The sequence below is a fragment of the Mastigoproctus giganteus genome, chromosome 3 (genome assembly GCF_048544385.1).
Source record: "Mastigoproctus giganteus isolate SK-2022 chromosome 3, ASM4854438v1, whole genome shotgun sequence".
NCBI classification, from domain to species: domain Eukaryota; kingdom Metazoa; phylum Arthropoda; class Arachnida; order Uropygi; family Thelyphonidae; genus Mastigoproctus; species Mastigoproctus giganteus.
In genome coordinates, this window is record NC_143577.1 from 87,995,882 (window position 1) to 88,018,628 (window position 22,747).

At 38.0% G+C, this 22,747-nt stretch overlaps 1 protein-coding gene across 1 annotated transcript in view; it reads left to right on the forward strand.

Annotated features, from left to right (window-relative positions):
* Positions 1–1,020: 1,020 nt before the first annotated feature.
* Positions 1,021–22,747, forward strand: part of LOC150088137 (neuropeptide FF receptor 2-like) — a 65,632-nt gene continuing 43,905 nt past the window's right edge. The window contains exon 1 of the mRNA XM_090370041.1: positions 1,021–1,408. Within this exon, the coding sequence (XP_090226167.1) occupies positions 1,021–1,408 (388 nt within the window). The remainder of the gene's footprint in view (positions 1,409–22,747) is intronic.

Sequence of the window (22,747 nt, forward strand, 5' to 3'; positions counted from 1 at the left end):
TATGGAACTTTACCAAAATGTAAATTCTAAGTAATATACGATCACATAAATATTTAATGGCTTCTCCCTAAAGGTGAGTAACCCAAGCCAATAAATATCCAAGGCAACAAGGTATCAAGACTCCATTTTGTGTAATGTTATTTCAATGGGACAATGTAAAGTCTATGGGAATTTTCACAAGGGAAAATCCTCTATGGTCTTTATGTGTGTCGCTATTAGAGACAATTTTCACACACCAATATCTTGTCTCTTCAGCACCTGCAATAAAATTTTATCCTGTGACTCATCAATGTTACCTCTATCCGGTCATATATTTAATAAACGTAACTACTCTTTAAACCACACTTATACATCAAAAAATGGGCGCACAATTCCATATGCACTTAACACAACCATCACTATGCCACCTAATCTGTATATCACAGAAGGCCTATAATAGTTCCTCTCCTCCTGGCAGGAACAGAAACCAAAAACTTTTCTTCCCATGCTTGTGGGAGAATCTAGGTCGTAGCCAATATGCCAGCTGCCAGGTATGCGCGTTTTTTATATACACAATATCGGTGTATTTTCCATTGCGAAATTCAAACAACCTTTAAAACATACTTGGTATACAATATATATAAAAAATTAGAACAGATATCGGCTATATTTTATGTTGCCTTTATCATTGCTGATTGTAGTAGCAAGAGATAATTCTTACACATATCGCAATGGTATCAGATAATTTCTGTCAAAGGCAAAGTACGTATGCTAGCTGTTAGTAATACTCCCCTTTCTTATAAGGTATCAACAGTAAATAGTACTCGTTTATGTGGAGGAAGGGCTAAAATAGGGTCACCTGTATATTGTGTATACTGCATTCCCGAAATACCAGATAATAGCTTTGTTTCAGAAGGACGCAATTGAATAATGGATCTTTCTTATAAACAAAGTAGTGTACTTAACGCCAAAAGGAATACGTGAATAACAGAAATTCGAGTTTTACGAGGAAACTAGAAATTCCTTTCTGAAGAAAAAAAAATGGATATTTCTATGCTGCATAATTACGTCAGCAAGAGAAATCGGACAGGAGATATTGATTTCGATAAGTGGACCGATGAGGATTACAAGAAATTCAATTATAGTGATTATCAAACTATTTGGATTAGTCTTCCGAAATGGGAAATGGCAGTTAAAATCATTGTGTGGATACCTGTTGTTCTCTTAGGGTTTTTCGGTAATGGTACCATCATGTACGTTCAGTTCCGATTAAAAGGAATGAGAACTTGCACGAACCTTTTCATCTTAAACATGGCTATTGCAGACTTCATGACTGTCATATTTTCTTCGTGGAACTTGCTTTTGTACGATTTTTATCAAAACTACCAGCTTGGGTGGTTCATGTGTCAGTTTGATGGATTTCTCCAAGGTAAGTGGTAATCTAAATGTTCATTACGCAACAGCTTTAATTAAAATACTTTCAAAGAATTATTCTCTTCGGTATTCGAAATGAATATATATCTAGACGAGATTCACGTCAATTCGTTTCAAGACAATTCATTGTACGACATTTCGGTGCATGACAGTTCGGTGTACGAGACTAATTTAGTAAATAGCATTTCGCTGTATGTGACAATTGGGTGAAAGTCGATTGGTGGCTATAATGTTTTTAAATGTTATTTTCAGCTGCATTCTTCTTCTGATATGTCATCCAATCAAGTAGGACAATTAACTGGCATTCACTCGTTTTATTGTGTCTATTTCTAGTATATAGGAGCACAATATTCTGCATTCCTTTCCAGAAATTTTCGTCATCTTTAGCTTTTCTTTCTTCTGGTATCTGCATCAATGAGTTTCTTCTGATCTCTCAACCTCCAACCAAACACCGCTCATCTTCAACTTCATTTATTTTCCTTTCTACTGGTTTCTGTAGAAATAAGTTTCTTCTGACTTCTCAACCCTCAACAAATCCATGTTACTAAACTAGCACGCGACTTCAACTTTCACAGTGGTTATCTTCGTTTCTTTTCTTTACTTGTAATTTTTTCTGGTTTCCCCAAACCTCGATGAGTCCATGCCATTGAAACAACATTGACTTCGACGCCCTTAAAAAAACAAAGGAAAAAATTGCCGAGCTTCGCTTTATCCTCTTATTCTTTCGTCTTCCCAACTCTGTCAACCAAATCACGCTGCTTGAATAGCGTAGGCGGCAAGAGTCCAAAAAACGAAAGAAAAAGAAATAGTGAAATTCAACAACTTTTCTTTCCTGTAGCTTCTCTGTTAAGTTTTTTTTTTCCTGAATTTCCAACCTGCTAGAAAAGCACAGCCTGAAAAAAAAAAAAAATAATAAAAATATCAGCCTGATAACCTTTATTTTTTCTTGTGTCAGTCAAACTTGTGACCAGTTTTGCAACCTCTCAAACTTCACATATCCATGTTGCTATGATAGAGCAGTCTTCGGAGTTCTCCGTAAAAGTATCCGCCTTCATTAACTTTCCTTTCTTGTGGTTTCTGTGTAAATAAGTTTCTTCTGGTTTCAAGCCCTCAAACCAGTCCATATTACAGAGTACGGCTTTAACAACTTTCATAGCGATAATCTTCATCGCTGTTCTTTTCAACTGGTTTTTGCGGATGAAATTTTCTTCTAGCTGCCTAACCTATAACCAATTCATGCTCCTGGAAAAGCATATGATTCAACTGAGTATGTATGTTAAAAAAATAAACAATGTTATCTGGATGAAAAGTGTTCAGATATGGGCAGAGCCATGTCAAAATGGGCACATACTCGCTTTCCAACCTGCCGTGAATTCTTTTATACAAAAATGAATAAAAAATATATATTTTTTTATTAAATTTCTGCATTCCTCTAAGTTTTCAAAATTTCTTTTCTTAAACCTTTTACTGTGATTTTGTTGTCTGATCTCTGTCTAATAACACCAAAAACTTTCGTGAATACACCAAATTGTAGCATGCAGCAAACTGTCATCCACCGAATTAAAGGGAATCCATGTAGACTGTATTCTAACAAGGGTCGGTTCTTGTGAATTTCGTTTACCTGCTTTAAATCTTTGAATTTTTTTCAGAGTCCACGCTTCATAATCGATGATTAAATCGTGTTAATCATTAAATTTGACCTTGCTTCGAATTATCAAGAATTATACAGCTATTTGTAGAGGCTTCAAATAATAAGATATTTACACAAGGCTCAATTATTTCTTTTCATTTTTGGTTGTTGCCAAATCCTTTCATGTCCTGTATCGTACTATTCAATAAACAAAAGCAACGTACTATTCGTGCAAGAGAAAATCAGACGCAGAGGACAATAATTTATGATGTTATAATAGCTATAGATCACCTCGACAAAGGAAAAGCACAGGTCAATGTTTTAACCAGCACGCAGAGAACACACACTACATATTTCTTCAAAAATAAGGAATTTGCGAATAGATCTAAAGATTCCATTAAAAAAATCGAATAATGACCGGAAGAGCAAAAAATTATCACTGCCTACATAGGACGATCGAAGGTGAGCGTCACACGCAAATTAACCTGTAATGACAATTAAAATAAATTTCGCAATAAGAAACAGAATTTTAATCGTTCTTGCTTTCAAAGATAAGATTCTAGTTTTCCACTTAAAATTTGACTATGCCAAGAAACGTTCATAAGAGGTTAAGGTCTACTTTTTTGGTACTATTATAACAGAGAAATCCAAGGATAAGGATATTTTGTTGATGTTTCATGATTAAAGAAATGAGAGAGAGAGATTGTTGTAGGGTTTTAGGAGCATCAGCGACAAAGGCCATATTTGCTCCACGTATTGTCTATAAATTTCGTGTATTCTGTTTTTTATTTGCTGGACGAAAAACCCGAGTTTCCGGAAGTAAAAACCATGCTACTCTCGCCTGAGACCGACTAACTGAGCTATCTTCTGAAACATAACCATGAAAATTGCTCACGTCATCGACGGAACTCGAACTCAGATTTTATCTAACCTGTGTGCGGTGGACGGCGATTCTACGAACTGTGCTACGTACGATAGAGATTGAGACAGGGCGCAAAATAAATGCAAATTGCATTATCGACACAACCAAGGTCTTCTACACTGAGTAGCCAGGTTATTAGGTGATATAATAATTCCTTTAACATGGTAAAATGGTATTTAATTTTGTAAATTATCATTTTGAAAACATACCCAGTTTCCAAGGAATCGACTGCTTTGTAGGATTTGGTGCCACGTCTCCTCTCCAGGCTATATAAAGTAAGTACTATTAATATGCCTAAATGATGCAAGGAAATTAACTTTTCTACATCTGCCAAAAAAAAAAAACAAAGAAAGGAAGAACTTCTTAATTACTTCTACCTTCCTCGGCGCCAAAATATTGCCGCTACTACTTCAAAATTTTATATTTGTAAACCCTAGTTCTCGTTTCTCCTGCGTGAAACTATACTACCCTCGTTCAATTTACTCATTCCCTTCATGGCCTCATATACCTCAATCAAGTTCCTTCTCAGATGTACAGTTAAGTTTTTGTAGTCCACACCTAAGTCGTTCATTTGGATATCGATTAGCAACTCTCACCAAACAGATCGATCTTCTTTGAACCCTTTCTAGAGGTTGGTCTTTCTTCACGTGTAGCTTCCAGATTTGAAGAAATATTCAAAACGTGGTCTCAGAGTTGTCCTACATAAAAGGATATTTACATCCTTTTCCCTTACTCACGGAAGACTTGTATGTCATAGACAGGATACCATGTGAAAATAGAAGGAAAAATAATAGAATAGGTGATAAAATTTAAATGACTGGGCACAAATTTTAACAGCAGCAATAGAACAGTGGACGAAGTCGTAAACCGAGGAACAGCGCTAACAAAAATAGTTGGATGCTTTAAATAGTACTATATGAAACAGTAAGAACCCAAGAAGAGAAACAAAAACATATAAAGAAGTTGCAAGTCCTATTTTGACATATGGATGCGAAAACAAAGCCGAAACATAAGAAAATAAATAATTGGAACTACAGAAATGAAGATACTACGCAAGATTACAGAGAAATCAATGCACAGTTAGAAGTTCTACGATAAGAAAAGAATGGCAAATTGAACCCGTAATTAACGAAGATACAAAAATAGAAAGTGAAACGAACGTATCAAACGAATGCAATACAAGATTAGTAAAAAAACAAAACAAAAAAGGGCTGAACACCAAAACGCAATTAAAGACACAAATTAAGGTGGAACCGTGCAATCAGACTTGGGAACTTGAATGAGCGCAATAAACTCAAGCTTAATGCGGAAAGGAAGAAAAATAATACCATGCACTTTCTAGCTGTATTTTTACGCAGCTTGGAAAAGATCGTGACTAAATATATTGTAACCCCTAAATCTTTTTCCTTCATGAACCGCTTTTAACCTGTTTCCCCTCAGCTTAAATGCTGGATTTTTGTTCCCAAGATGCATAACCTTATATTTATAAAATTACACTATTATACATCACGTTAAAGGTATTGTAGCGAACTAAACCACGTGGCACTCAAGAGGAGCTAACGGAGACCTTCATTCAAGCAAAAAAAAAAAACACCATACAAAATATAATTAAATTAAAATACAGAATAGATAAGCAGGGTCTGCAACCAGAGTTGTCAGTGATCCTTAGCTTCAAGAATGGCGCAATTTCTGTAGGAAGAACACAAGGAAATCCCCACTGCACCAAACACAACGGGAAAATACAGACACGCACTTAAGAAAAACAACGAAAGTTTAGGAGAACCAGTGGGCACTTCTTCAAAGGGGCATTTGTCCAATGGAAATTCTCAAAACATTTCTGTCATAGCGTGCTAACAGCAAAAGGATCATGGAAGTCCTCATGAGAGCAATCGATGCAGAAACAGAAAATAAATCTTAAATATGGTTAAATATAATTTAACATTTAACTATATTTTTTTTGCTTTAACTTTGCTAAGTAGATGCTATGTTGCATATTTGCATCTTAATTGCCTGTCGATTGGCTTCGGCCGACATGGAAATTTACATTGTCTTTTCAGTTTGTTTGCGTTCAGTTTGTTAAGGTTTGAATATAAATGATATACCCAAACACAATAAAAATTGTGTTTGGGTATATCATTTATATTCAAACCTTATATTAATAAGGTTCAGTCGGTCGTGTCAAATAATTTTTATTGTTGAGACTATATCCTATTTTTATTACAAAATTCTTGCTGCCACCGACCAAAAAGGAAAATAAAACTTGAAAAGTCAAACTGAAGTGTATTATGAACTGAGCTTTTATAGTATTTTTCAAAATCAATATATAGTAGCCATTTTATTAGGTACAACTGCCTAATGGAGAGTAGCTCCTGTTCTAGTTATCTAAAGAGCCAAAATTCATCACAGCATGCATTCACTGAGATGTCGATAGCATGCCACAGGGATGCTGGTCCGTGTTGAATCAATTACTTCCCCCAAATGTTGCAAACCGGATGGTTGCGGATCTCCATTCCGCAGAGCTCGTTCCACCTCATTTCTCCTCATGTGCTCAATTAGATTGAGACTGGTGAGGAAGTCCACGGCCGTAGACCGAATTCACTTTCACATTCCGGGAACCAGTTCTGTTTAGAAAGTGGAGTATTGTCCTGTTGGAAAAACTCATTCGCACTTAAATACATTTCAGTCATAAGGGGCTACACGCCTGGTCGGAAACAATTTCCAGATTAGTCAAGCATCCGAATATTACTCCATTGGTAACTAGGGGGCACCATTGTGCATCATAAAAACACGCCCCACACAATTATACCGCCACTACCGACGCTTGTATTTTTGAACTGGGAAGAATGAATCTATTCTGTTTCTCATCAGAGGGAACCAGGATTCGTAAAATCTAGCTACATTCCAATTTTTCACTCGCCTGAGACCGACTAACTCAGCTAAGATGTGAAAAATGCCCATAAAAATTCCTCACGTCATTGACGGGACTCGAATCTTGTCCACCCGGTGTGGAGAGGAAGGCGATTCTCCGAACTGTGCTACCTACGAGAGAGAGAGAGAGGGCCCAAAATGGTTGGTGTTCCTGTGCCCACTATAACCCTACCTTTTTTTTTTTTTTTATTCCTCTAGAAAGAGCCAACTAACTAACGTAATGGAACCAGGTTTGTTATTTGATTCAACCACGAAATAAATACAGGAAAATAATTAACGCTGTTCATAGGGTTATAGGTAAGAAAGTGCTATTCTGCTTGTATGAAGCTAACCACCCTATACCAAAACAAATATATATTCGTTATTCGTAAGTTATATACATATATAACTAACAAACAGGAAAGGGAGAGAACCAAAGCAACACTTCGCCTCGTTAAAGGAAACGCACGACTCCTTTCCCAAAGATACGCACGCCCACACCGCAAGGAATTTCTTTTAGTGGCGCATTTTCTTTGGTTAAGGTCCCGATTGACCATAACTCAGCATAACTCACTTGGCCAAATATAAATAAATTCCTGCTTCGTAGAAATTTATTTACCAATACAGTTTCAAACTGAAAGAAAAGTTTCTTTCTCAAATAATTCTTTTCCCCAGTTATTTCCAATGGCCCTATGTTCCCTAAAGTCAGAATACGGTGTTATTAGAGGAATGTTGGCTGGTTGCTGTATGCTTTTAGGCGCTTCAGCAACTTAGATCGTATCACACAGTACATAATGTTTGTAAATTGGGTGTTCTGTGGTCGATCCGCTTTACAAAAAACCCGAGTTTGCGGGAGAGGAAAGAAAAATTGCTACCCTTCCTCGAGAATAATGAAATCAACCATGTTGTGAAAAAGACCTATAAAAATTCCTTGCATCATTGACTTAGATTCGAACTCAGGTGTTTTCCACACGATGTGGAGAGGACGGTGATCATACCAACTGTGATCTGGCGGAATGTACAGGGTTGTTAAAATTAAAGTATCCCTATGTAGATGGTGCTGGAGCGAGTTCTAAGGCTCATACTGAAGAAAAATTTGGACAACAGGTTCAATAAAGAATGTGCTCGCCATTTATTGGAAAAAATTAATTACAAAATTTTTCATTGTATGTTGTGTAACTATCTTAGTTACGATTATGCAAATGACTTGCGTTATTTGCACCGTAAGGCTAGTAGATGTTTGCCTGCACTACAGTAGCAATGCCACAACGTTGCAGGAAAATGCGCTATTAGTGAAGCTGTACTATCAGAACAGCAACAACGCAGCTGCGGCTATCAGAGAATTCCGGATTCTGAAGAAACGCATAAGGCCCACGTGGACCTATGACTGTTTGTGCTGTCCGCAAAATGATTGCGAATTTTGAAGCGACAGGACATCTTAGTGTCAACTAGGTCGAAAACTAGTGAACTCCTCTCGTGTTGAAGATGTGGCTATGGCTGTCGTGGATTTATCAAGTCAATCTCCATGTGGTAGCGCAAGTGTGTCAGCTGTTTCTCGTGAAGTGGACGTGCCGTATTCCACTGTAAGGCTAATAATGCGTCAGGTGTTGCGGTACAATCCTTACAAGATGCACATGCTACAGCAGCTAAAGAATGGTGATGCAAATGTTCGTTCCACATACGCACTTCAGTTTCTGGCCCGAATGACAGTGGATATCACTTGGCCACGGAACATTCTTTGGAGTGATGAAGCCCACTTATGTTTAAATGGACAAGTGAATATGCGCAACTGTCGCATTTGGATAAGAGAAAACCCTCGAGTTATCCAGGAGGTTCCGTTGCATTCTCTAAAAGTGAATGTGTGGATAATATCACTAGATAGCGATATTATGAAATATTGACAAGTTTCGAAATACCAGAGCTGCAACAACGTGGGCGCCTTCCAGATATCATATTCATGCAAGATGGTGCGCCACTCCACATCCACTGTTGTGTCCAAAGATTGGCAAGGCAACACTTTACAGACGAACGGGTCATCAAACATCTTAGCCATCCCGATCATAGGACCTCAACCCCATGCTACTTCTGGTTGTGGGGTTTTTTTGAAGAACCAGGTGTATCGGGAAGGATGTCAAACTAACAGATCTGAAGGACAGCATTAAACGTCATGTGCTGGCTATTCCAGCTGACTAGAAAATGCTGTTCTTCGAATGGAAACTGTTGTTGACCAAAATGGAGGACACATTGAACAATTGTAGCACTGTTTCAATTTGTATTGCGACATATTATAGTGACAAATTTTGTAACTTTTTTTTTTCCAATAAATGGCGAGCGCATTCTTTATTGTACCTGTTGTCCAAATTTCTCTTCAGTACGAGCCTTAGAACTCGCTCCAGCGCCCTCTACATAGATACTTTAATTTTAACAACTCTGCATATTATGTTTAAAAAAAACTTAAGAGATCAATAAAAAAATTAAAAATGTTCCATATTTCTGGCTATCTTGTTTTCCTAGAAAACATATTCAACTATTAACCTATCACGTTCAAATTAAGAATAAACAAGGATATTTGGCCTCAATCTTTACCTTATTATTCATTGCATTATACAATGTTGTAAATAGTTGCATGTTATTGATTATTGTACTTTCATTTGAATACTAATTTGTGTTTCGCATACAGGTGAATTAATGTTTAAGCACTGCAATGTACGTGTTATTCCAAATAAACAGCTTATCGTTATAATCACAGTAGATAGGGTTGCCTATTTCAGATAAATATGAGATAAACTCTTCTTTTTGTTTAGATATGGATAGGATTCCAACTCCTCTGCCTCTGTTAATACGGATTTCATTTTAATTTATTTAGCACTAAATATATTCCAGTTTTCCCACCATGAATCCTAAAAAAAATCTAACTAAATTATTCTTCTCATAGTCAAATCACAATAATTTGTTTGTATTTTAATAATATAGAGGGGTGCACAAAATTGATTACTAACAGAATAACTTGATATCTTCAGTATTATATGTACATAAGCGAAATGAATTTAGTTGTCCAGAGATCCTTCATTATGTGCTTGATGAAGTCCGCTATTTTAGATAGACTACATTTCCTTTTTGTAATGAAGGCCAGGTGTTTCTGTAATTGTTACCAAAGCTTAATATCGCTCCAAAGTAATTCCTTGCTAGTTTCTCTGTACTCCCTCTCAGTATTACCAAAACTCATTTACGAAAACTCCATTTCCTTATTTAGCTTACCTAGGTACACGAAAATGATTCCAAGAAACAGCAAGCGCACGCTTTTTCTACTTAGACTTTCGTAATTCATTTTACCATCAAACACAGCAGCGTTGATTTCTTCTAAATATAAACGGTAATTTCTGCATTCTAAACAAGACTGCAGGAAACGCCATCATTTCTTTAATGCGTGTGTCAAAATATGACAGCTTGAAAACTTGTTACATGATCCATCTGCAGTGGTCATCAAATCTTAAATAATCAGCAAATCTGTAAAACCATTAGCTATATAGGTATGATGGGGTATTGTACATGATATGACCTCGTGGGTAGCACAGCTAGTAGAATCGCCGTCCTCCCCACAACGGTTGGAAAAGATCTGAATTTGAGTCTCGTCGATGAGTAATTTTTGAGCCTTTTTCACAACTTGCTGAGTCAGTCTCAGGCGAGAGTAGCATCGTTTTTCCTTCCGAAACTCGGATTTTTCGTCCAGCAACCAGAAAAACATAAGTGTATGCCTTTTGCTATTTCTAGAACATGGAGAAAATCCAAAAACCGTCATGACGACGGCTACTTTAGCATAAAGAATATATCAAAGTTCAAAAAGTCTGTGAATCAAAAACTGTAGTCAATCCTAACATACCATTTTTTACTGCCCCGTTCCACAATGAAGACCTGCCAATTCCCAATCCACCTTCCACTGAAGTGTCTTCAGAACTGGATGATGAATTTAGTGAACTGGATAATTGGGATTACACCTCAGTATCTTGTTAAAATAAAGATACATCCCTATCAAGAATTAGACTTAGCAAGGAAATTAGGGCCAACCAAATCCAATGCAGAGATCCTTGCATCTCTTTTTAAAAAAGTCGACCCACTGAATTCCAACTGTAGTAGTTCCACATACAGAGAGCTATGTCACTTATGTATGTATTATACTTAAACTATTCATGTTGTAGAATCCTCTTACGATTGTTTTCATTTGATTGGTCTTAATGGAAAAAACTGACATTACTCACAGTCCAGAAAAGAGTTACGTGTTCTCAAACAGTTGAAGTAAAAGTATGGCATCATATTCTCATTGTGAGGCTGCGTTGCTTCACAATAAGATTATACACCCATCCAATCCTGTTGCTCTCACTGTTCATACAAAGAAGCCTAGATAAATGTGAATCATGTGTTACAGAAGATCAGTTATGACCCATACAAATGGGATGTCAGAGAATCTGAAGATGACGTTCCTTCTGCGGGTGCAATGTAGCTTCTCCATGTTTCCTGTCAACAGGACAGCAATACAGGAGAAGATAAGACAATTGTTAGCTGGAATTAAGTTGCAGCTTGGCGCCTACAATATAGAAAACAATCCCATGGTTCCAAGAAAAAAGGCTTCCACTACTTCATATATATATATATATATATATATATATATATTTATTTATTTATTTTATTATTAAATCTATCTATCGCAAATGATTTTATCCAGAACAGCTCTCAGGAATGAAAATTAAATAGTAAACTGGAATGGTGAAACAATTTTTTCAAGTATTGAGTACTCAGGGTTCCAAAATTGTAAAGAAAGTGAAAAGTATCGTACATATTGGTCCACAAGTTAAGTAGATGTCTTCATTAGAACTTAAAGACAAATGACTAATACTGAGCAAAATTTCTAGCAATAGTTGCCACCGTAGTGAATGGCATTCCTGGTAACATTAAGAGTTTCAACTACAAACTAGATAATTGGGACTCGAAAAATTGATTTAAAATTATGAAAAAATAAAATAATTATGTAGGATCAGTCAAGCTTCATTACGTGCACTTTCACCTGGATTTCTAGATTAAATATGGATGATGTTAATGAAGAGCATGGAGAGAGATACCACAAGACATACAATCAATGGAGAAGAGTTACCATGGACGGTAGGATGAATCCGAGAGAACTATAATCGGGTCTCATTTCGGGAAGATAACACTTACCAAAAAAGACAAAGTTCAAATGTACATTAAGAGATTCTTTTTAATTAATCCGAGGAGAATAGAAACTTTAATTTATCTTTTTAACTTTTTGTTTACTTGTATCAAAGATTAATAATGTATTCTGACAGAAGTTAAGTGTACCTGTTCGAAAATTACATAGTGTTATTATTATCTTCTCTATGCGTATTTGTTTTTGTTAAAGAGATCTAAAATTCATGAATTGTTATGTTTTTAATTTATAATATTTTAGTGCAATTGCATCATTACTACATAGTTGAATTTTAAGAACAAACCGAAGTTTGTACATTAGGCATCGTTTTTGTAACATCTCATATTGTGAAGTTACGAGTTGCGTTCCTCTTATACTTTGAATAAGTAACAGTTCCTCTTAGTATATATAGAAGTCTGTTGAATTGAGTATCACCACTCATTTCCTTAGTATCAGTTTTTAATTAATGTGCTTTAATAAAGCAGCACCTTGATTAATCATAGGAAAGGTATGCTCTCTAAATATTTCTAGCAGTATATTAAAATCACGGTACATTTGTTAATAGTCCTACGATTAATAACAATGATATACATAAAAATAGAGGGAATGTAACTCGTCAGTGCAAATAGTAGCAGAGGTTCTATTTTCCCTATGCACAAAACCCCAAAGAAGTTCCAGAAAGCAAATATGAAACCGCACTTAGGATATTGTATCCAAGAAGCATCGAGGCCACAATAAAAAAAAAATTAAAAAAAAAAAAAGATGAGAATCTAGAAAACACTCTGAGTGAGGATACGCAACTGGCAATTTTAGATTTTAAGATGCCCATAAGATGAGACTTCAAATATACGTCTACAGTTTGGAACCTCGATATCTTAAAGGGATCTAATTGAAGTTCATAAAGTTCTGAGAGGGGATGGTAGAATGAAAGGAGGAAAACTTAACCCTATTAAATGATGCTAGTAAGAGAGGGTCATAGATTCAAACCAAGGAGTAAGAATAATAGACTTGATCGCATGAAATTTTCCTTGAGGAAGCGAACTGTTAATCATTGAAGCAGGTTACCTCCATGCATAGTTGAGGTTGGTGGATTGGAGAGAAATACATTATGTCATTTTTGCTTTTCGGGCCGCCATTTCGCAACAAAACCTCTTCCTTTCAGTCTATTGCTAATAGTAAAGAAGCAAATGAGAACTTTTCTTCTTCTACTGGGTAAGCAATGGAAGAAGCATTTCTCTTTCGAAAAAAAAATAGTTATTTTCGAAATCACTTACTTTGAACTTCAAAGGACGTTATTTCGAAAAGGAGAGAAGATTGAAATTAAGTAGATCCATAGGAAAATTAACTGATCAACCAGTGTAAATGTTTAATGAACTCGGCAAATAGAGAATAACTCAGCTAGCACTATACGTATGCTGTTAATATAAAGAGTTCTGTCTGGTTGCTTAGAGGCAGGACACATGCAAGCTATAAGGCACGGAAGGCAATTGTTCCCTTGGGAACAGCACGAGATCCAAAAATGATTTATTCATTTTCTTTGGAAAATAAAGAAATCTTGAAAATGCATTACTAAATTTGTATCAAATATAAAAAAAACTTTCAAGATGCCCTAAAGATCTTCAGATTTGAGAAAACGTCGAATGTTGTGCAAGTGTGACTTGCATTTTTCCAGTGTACAGCCTAAAATTATTTTTATTGAATAGTTTTGGAAATATCACGAGGTATCTGCCTAAAAATGTCAATTCTTTCAGAAAATCAAAGGAAAATAAAATATGAAATTCTGTAGAAACACTTTTGAAGAAAAGTGAAACTAATAGTAGAAAAATACATTTGTGAGCAATGCCAACTCAGTTTCCCAAAGTGTATAGAAATCCGAACCGTTCCCTAACTCAAACACAGTGTTTTTGAGGCAGCAAACAGTTTATACTACAGAAAGTTAAAGAAATTTCCTTTAATTTTTTTTCTTTTAAATAAAGTTCAAAAATGTACATCGATTGATATGTATTAAAACACTGGTGTGCAAAACTTAAGGAGCAACACTATTTCTATAAGTTACAACCACAAAATCAAACGAAACAGCCTGTGGCGATTTGCATAACTGTGGCCGTTCAGTAGAAAGCTGGTGCGGTTATGTGCAAATTACCGAATGGTGAGCACGATTATTACAGACGTTCGATTGGTTTCATACAGCGCTACAGACAACGAAATGGCCAGTAGACAACATCTGGATGACTTTACCCGGGGTCGAATAATTGGAAAGCTCGAGGAAGGTCGAAGTGCGAGGAGTGTGGCTGCAGAGTTCGGTATCGCCCATAGCATCGTTGGCCTTCACAACGACAGGTACAGCTGTTCGAAGTAGCAGTGGTGGTCGTCCGCGAAAAATAACGCCCAACAATGACCGCTATATAATCCTACAGGCCAAGAGGGACTGACACCAGAGAGCGGGATCCATTGCAAACCAGCTGCATATGAGCACAGGACGAAGGATATTGCGGTTTACTGTGGCCAGGCGACTCCACAAAGGTGGACTGTTTGCCCGACGGCCAGTACGCTGTATCCCTTTAACACCTGCCATTCGGAGACCCCGTTTACAGTGGTGCATCGAACACAAGGACTGGACAGCAGCGCAATGGGGTAAGGTACTCTTTACTGATGAGAGTAGATTCAGTCTCAGCAGCGATGCTGGTGGTTATTTGGGGTTTTTTTTAGTAAAATTAGCAACTAAGGCCATATTACTCCGGGATATGCGGTGGTCATTCCCTGACCTTTCCGCATTCTCCGTATTTGGTGGTCACGGGCTCGAACACCGGTCTAATCAAGAAGCGTGTGTTATGAACTGCTGCTCCTGCCCACTCGGCTACGGAGGCGCCGCAGCGATTCTGGACGTCAGCTAATCTGGCGAGGGGTTGGCACATGGTATCACCCCTCAAAGATCACTGAAAGGGATCGATATGGCCATCGAGCTGTTCTCGTCTGGGGAGGCGTTATATCGGATGGACGTACACAACCCAAGATACTGGAAGGCGGTACTGTAACCGGTGCACGCTACTGTACTGAGGTAATCCTTTTCCATGTGCGTCTGTTCTGAGGTGCCATTGGCCCGAGTTCGTGTTCATGGATGATAACGCCACACCCCATCGCACTGCAGCTGTTGATATGCTTTTCGAAAGTGAGGACATTGTTCGCATGGATTGACTTGCTCGTTCCAACAATCTAAATCCCATCGAACACATATGGAACTCTGGGGAGACGCCTAGCGGCACGTCCACACCCACCAGAAAACGTTCACCAGCTGAAATTGACGCTGACAGAGGAATGGACGACGTTACCTCAAGAACTTATCAATAACATTGTTCTAAGTATGGACAGGCGGTGCAAAGCTTGCATACATTAGGGTGGCCATATCTCTTACTGACCACCTCTTCCCTTTGTTCCATCTTTGGCAGTGATGCATCTGTATCATGGCAGCCAGTGCTATGTTGTCATTTTTGAATAAAGTCCCTCTGTACCGTTTTGTTTCCGTTGTTTGTCAGGGTTGTTTCCTTCATTTCTGTACCACACGAGGTTCCTTTGGTATGCTTTTCCCATATCCAGGCCACTCTTATGAGAAGCTACAGGTGAAAACCTAACTGGTCCTTAAGTTTTGCACACCAGTGTAAATATACTTATTTTGAACTTTTTGGGGTGTAAAAACATTCACGACTCCCCAGGGTTTTTGAAATTTTCTATTATATTTTGCTTCAGGAATGGTAGCCAAGCTCGGAATTTTGGGCATTACTCAGCTCAATAATAGATTTTCCGCTGTCCTACTCGCCTTAAACTCAACTACGAGCCACCAGCAATATTAATTTTGTCATTAAATTATTGAACTGTTTAAATTATTATTTTTGTTATAGCATATTTTAAACGGAATTTTTATACTGGCATATCTATTTATTTCACATAAATATTTAAATTTATTCGTTAAAATCGTTGTCATATCGAAGATCTCGTAAAGTTTGCAATTAGACTTGATTAAAGAGCAGTGATTGTAATCAAAAATAAGTGATATCTTGCCCGCTCCAATCCAAATAAAACTTAGTTTTATTCATTGTGAATGGGAGTCGCACAAATTCATTTATAATTTTAGGGATAACGATATAGCAAAATTTGAGAACCCTTGTATTATTCATATTTTCTTAAACAGATGATTCTTTAGGTAACTGAATATAGGTTCAGTTGATAGTTGCTCAATCTAACGCGTATTGACCGTATATATCGTTAATAATCTCAGATGTGCATTAAATAATTTAAATGCCTTTAAGATCGCAGGATGACAGTCACGTTACACACACACCTCACGCCACTATACATTATTCAATCTCTGTGACGAGAAAACCTTGTATAGTAATACAAGCAGAACCGTCCTTCAATGGATTCTCATAATATAAACAGGATAGAATTAGCCAGAATGTTATGGTAGGTATAAAATTATGTACACAATAGCCAATGGATCCAGGAATCGCGTGAAAGAGGCACAAATAATTCTACGATTATTACTACCGAACTTTACATTGAATAAAATGCAGCCTGTGTGCAACTTAATTGCAAATAACTCGCAGGCGCATTTGTCCGATGCGTGGCCTTCTAATGATTTGTCATTATATAACATTCAAGGACTCTACCATTGCTTCTATTCTGTGCACAGTAACAAACGTTGGCTGCAGTTGTTACCTGTAGGGTATCTTTCCGATGTTAGCTATCTAGCAGTTAGCTCATTCTCTGGCGTATCGACGCGATAAGCTCAAAGGCTTTCAATTTCCTTTTATAACAGCTTTCGAAAGCTGGTAGGCTCCAAAAATAATTAATAGCCGTCTGTTAGGTCTCATGTAAATAGCAGTGCAGGATGACTCTAACGAAAACTAAAAGTGCGCCATAAATTTTAACAAATGCAGAAAAATAGCGAAATATTTGTAGCCAGTTATATCCAAGTCTGCTAGAAGCACCTAATTGTGGATTGGGGATCCACAGCACTTACACACGATGTTGTAACTTTTTTGCGCGCAAGAAGAATACAATTAGCTGAAATTTACTGTAGAATGTTGGTTTAGTATGGTGAAACATATAGAAGTCAATGGTAAATTACGAGTGGGTCAATAAATTCATAAACGGCAAAGTTGAGGAAAAAAAGTTTCGAAGATTTTCCTCAATGATGTATGGGAAAACGTCCCACTACCATCCAAAAGACAATAGTGACGAATATGACCAGCCACTAATAACCTACTGACAATTTAACTCGAAGTTGAGAAGCCATAAATGATAAAATAATTTGTCACTTCAATTCATTTTCGCGCTTTTTGCAATCTTTCTTGCGAGTTAAAATCATCATTGAGATTCACACTGATAAGGTGTGTGGCCTCCCATTGATGAGTTTCCAAATTGCACTGAAAGGGCCTTCTGGGGGTGAACAATACATTGACAGTTGGCAGCATTACAATCCTCTTGAAGGAAAAATTTATTGTAGCACTGAACATCCGTGGCTATAGCATTACAATTTTAGAGAGCAATACCACTCAGTCTTTTCTTTCATTATACATGTTCTTTAAAAAAGCACTTAAATTCCCTTATAGGTTATCTCAACATTACAACCATCTACGTCAAAACTGAAGTATTTTTGGGTGTTTTTTGTAGTTGTTGGCGCATCGGCTTCTGTGGCCATAATGCACCTCCCAAGGTTTTTGCAGTACTTTGATCCAAGCCCGAGGCGGGATTCGAACCCGCGACCTTTGGGTTGCCAGGCAGGCACTTGACCCACTCGGCTAGCAAAACTGAAGTGCAGTACAAATATCCACAAGTAACTGTTTATCATTTGAATGATGTAAAACTGGGAATTCTGATCACTTTTTTCCAGCAATGGCCACTATACTTCGACGAGCTCAGAGTCGGATGGTTGGGCGCAACTTTCCCCCTCATTGAAGCCAGATTTCTAAAGATAGTCTTGACATTTCGCTGTTCCCACAGTGACTATTTTTAAATTAGTTAATTATCTAAAATGTCAGACTTTTTTTCCAAACATTAATTTTTATTTATATCTTTTTGTAATACACTAATTTTTTTAAAAAAAATCTGACAAGGCAAAATACGTAAATAAACATTACAGTTTACGATAAATGTTTTCATTCACAAACCTAGAGATGGAACGATATCTCTCATCCTTTCTACAGACCAAGAAACTACTTAACTACTACTTCACTGACGTGATATTACCAATCCTGTACTAATAGTATGCACCACCACCATTTGTTTCGCAATGGAAGCAAATGGCGGCTGGCAATACCATACAAAGTCATCTGAAATTGCTCTCTTAGAAGCACAAATATCTGTAAATCACTTCGTGGTGATAACAGTTCATTGTCTGCCTGGCGATATTCGCTATTGTACAGATCCAACGAAGGAAAGGTAAAACCAAAAGCACAGAAGGTAAATAGATTTGCAGTCATTTACTGTAATAAAAGCTTCAGGATTTGTTTTTCGTTTACATTGACAGGCTTTCGAAGTAAATGAGGAGCTATTCATCTGAGCGGTTGTTTGTTTCGTTTCCCCAAGAAACTACGCGATGCTCATATTTCGAAACCTTATCGGTCTGTCTGATGTTTGCTCAGTAGGTAACAACTAAAAAGAAATCTTGATAGCTAAGAGGAAATTCCAGCTGATGGTTAATTTAACTCCCAAACAGAGATACCTTTGTATTTTTATTATCCGTATACGATAAATGCGAAACGCATAAAGGCAATAACGCCGCATACGAAAATTTTAGAATAACTGGAAAAAAAAAAAACTGTTCAATAATTAATTCTAATAAACAAATTAAAAATAAATGCAATACGGCGCACTAATCTGCCATAATTGAAAAACGATTCTTAAATTAAATTAAAATAGCATCCCACAAACGAATATATTCCGTATTTTCTACATTTCCATAGTTTTTATTGCATTTTTTTGTCTTGAGGTAACCACGACAATTATACAGAATATGTTCCCGGTTCAAATCCCGTCAGAGACTGAAGGAATTCTTAACCTCCTCTTCAACTGACGCTGTAGTTAAAAACGTTTCTTCTGAACAAGCACAAGGGATGAAAAATCGGGTTTTCTAAGCCGAAATAAGCATGGAAATGAAATTGGCCGGTGAACCCACCTTAGTACAAACAATTCTTCCACTGGTGTACTCTGACCAAAATAGTCGATGAAAAGGGGGAGAAAAACCTTATACATTCTACCTTTTTTTGCCTATCTTTCTTTTCCGTGTGCTTCCTCTGTCCAACTTTTAACTTTACTGTTGACGAGACCTGGTATCAGGAGCGTTTCCTAACGTTCAAAGACTTCCTCTCTCGCGCTCTATCTAGAATATAGCGAGAAGTTCTGGAAAAAAAAAGTACAAGTGAATGTGTGTGGACTTATCTGCAGTGAAAGGACTGTTCATATGAAGTTACTGGTGAGAAATCAACAATACTTCGAATCAGAGGTTGATCGGATGCAGAACGTGGGTCGAATGAATTCGGGAAAAATCGGTAGCGCTGGAAGAAATCTGTAAAAAAAAAAAAAAAAAAAAAATCAATGTAAACGTTTCTTCTGAAAAGTAGTGATACGCTTTCTTTATCTACATGGAGAAACATTACTTTTACGCCGTTATGAGTATTAGCAATAATTGTTAACACTTATAACACCATTAGACTGGGCACAGGTGTGTTTTGAAACATACTGTACTTTCACATAGTTTCTATGAAGCAGTTGATAGAACACAATCTCTGTACTCTCAGCCGTAGCCTACTGGTCAGGCGCGCGGGTGTATAGGTAGGTACACTTGCCTCGAGTGACCGGGGTTCAAGCCGGTGACTGCTGAATACGGTGCTGTTTCTTGTATTCTGTCCATCTTGTGAACTCCTCTGACCGTTTGGTCGTCCTGAAGTATAAACAGAATGTATTTATTATTTTTACTCTCACTATTCAAGGGAGGGGGGGGGGGAATTTCAATGAATATCATAGTTTGGTTTGGTGTTGTGTTTTCATTGAAAACTCCCCGACGCTGGTTATCTTCAATGTCGCAATAATCTTTTACGTGTACTGTGTTACAAATTCTGGTGTGGATGAGAATTGGCAGAGAGGCAATTATTTAGAAAACAAACATTTATTTAGACCAATCATACGCAACACTTTCACAAGTTACAACATGAGTAAATAATGAGACAGAACTTCTCTCTCCAGAAGTTATCGACTAATTTACCGTGCTTCTTTTTTAACGTACACTTATTAAGTGATATACTAAGATAGAATAGTATTCTAACTGTGATCATAGTAATTATACACAAATAAACGCATTTCCACTATCATTACTTTAACTCAGCTCAAATCAAATTTTTAAAGAAGTATTTCATTGTAAATATACAAGATCGCAAAACACTAAGGCCCACAAAATACTTATAAAGAAATCATTTGGTCATTGTCGTTTCTCATAGGTAGGAGTTAACATGACTATTTCCAGTTAAATTACTGTTATATCAGACATTCGCCTTTTATATTCATAAAATAAGCATCTCTTTACTTACCACGTATACTGGGACTAGAACTTAGTTGCTCAATCAACCTTCCCTCCTACCAAGGGTCTTAACGTTCTGGCTCTAGACTGGTGTCGATATCAGGCTTAGCAACTTAGGCGTTGGCGTCTCTTCCGCTCTGTCTCAGCAATGACCAGCTTCTTCCGATTGAAGCGTTCTCGGCCGCAAATGGCTTTGTCCAACCTCTTTTCTCTTCTTATGGTTCTTCCAAGGGCCATCGAGGGTTCTCCCTAAGTTTATTCAATCCGAGCATCTGATTGGACGTCGAAGTCAGGACTTAGGTCCCAGGCACTCGAACAACACGATGGAAAAAGAATGATCTCATCAACACACACGTCGGGCACGTCTGATGTTTAACTAAGAATTATAAATGAACCATCTTCATCGCCTTTTTCTGAATGGATTTTACACAGTAAAGGTATTCGCTTATTCACGTCAGAATTACGATTTCTCTCTCTCTCTCTCTCTCTCTCTCTCTCTCTCTCTCTCTCTCTCTCTCTCTCTCTCTCTCTGCGTTAGCGTGGGCCATATCTCGTTGTTTACATGAACAAGCTAATTTCTCTGACCCGACTACCCTACCAGCGAAAGTTGCTCCTTGTTCGGTAAGGAGAAAGCTCCTAATAACAAAACTTGAAAATGTCCGATTTTCGTTAATTAACTGGAAGAATAGTGGTGAATATTGATTACTACAGGTTAATAGTAAGCTGGCCGTATACACTGAGTGGACAAAAATCATGGGATACGTACCCAGTAACGGGTAGGCCGACCTTTCGCCCGGAGAAGGATATTCACACGGCGAGGTATTGAGTCCACCAGTTCGCGGAAGCGTTCCACAGGTATTTCCGTTCATGCATGCTGCACAGCTGTCCATAATTCCGTCTAATTCTTGGGTGCAGGATCCAAAGCTCGAACGGGTCTTTCCACAGTGTCCCGAATATGCTCCACACGGTTCATGTCCGGTGAACGGAGAGGCCATTCCAGGTGGTAAAATCTGCGGAATGCTCTTCGATCCAATTCTAGTCACCACGGCTCTGTGGGGAGGCGCACTGTCATGCTGGAAGACCCCATTGCCCTGCTGGTGCACGATAACCATGAAGGGATGCAGGTGGTCTGCAAGGATGAACACGTAACCCAGACCGTTCAGAGATGGGTCTAGACGTACCAGAGTCCCAATGTGTGATGGTTGAACACGCCCCAGACTATTACCGACCATCCACCTGCCTGAACAGTTCCTTGCTGGCATGACAGGTGCATAGCTACGTGCGGTTTCCGCCAGATACGCACCCTCCCATCCGCTCGAGATAAATAGAAACGGGACTCATCGGACCAGGAGATCCGTCTCCAACCATCCAAGGTCCAGTGCCGATGTTCTTTCGCCCAGTTGAGGCGTGGAGTCCTGTGTCGTGGTGTTAGCAATGGGATTCTGATGGGTCGACGACTCCCATAACCTATTGCTGCTAATGATTGCCTGATGATCTTGATGGAGATGTTTCTGGCACTTCCCTCGTTGAAGTTGGCACTGATTTGCGCCATTGTCGCTTTCCAGTTGTCTGAAACAATGCGAGACAAACGTCGACGGCCACGTTCATCCACCATCTTTCTCCGCCCACAGCGTGGTCCACGATGAGATGTTATTCCGGAAATGGCGTATTCCCGATACACTCTTGATACTGTCGAACGGGGATAACGCAATTTCTGTACCACATCCGCGACAGTGACCCATGCGTCGGGCACCCACTATCATCCCTCTTTAAAAGTCGGTTAACACACGACGTTTATCCATACTGACATCGAAGTACCGTCTATGTGAACACAGTGTACGTATATAACTTCCAAGCGGTGGTTTCGTCCACTAGCGAGAGGGGTGACATTCTCTAAAAGATTTACCTTCGCAACCACACAGAGACCGCTACCGTGATGTACAAGTTCGTAAAGGTTACCATCTCTTCAGAGTCCAAATCTCAAAAGAAGGTCTGGATGTTGTTATCTTGTTTAATACTCACAATTAGTTGACCTTTTAGGCACAAAATCACTTACAGCAAAGTAAAGAGAGAGAGAGAAAGATACTAGAAATAAAACAGAAC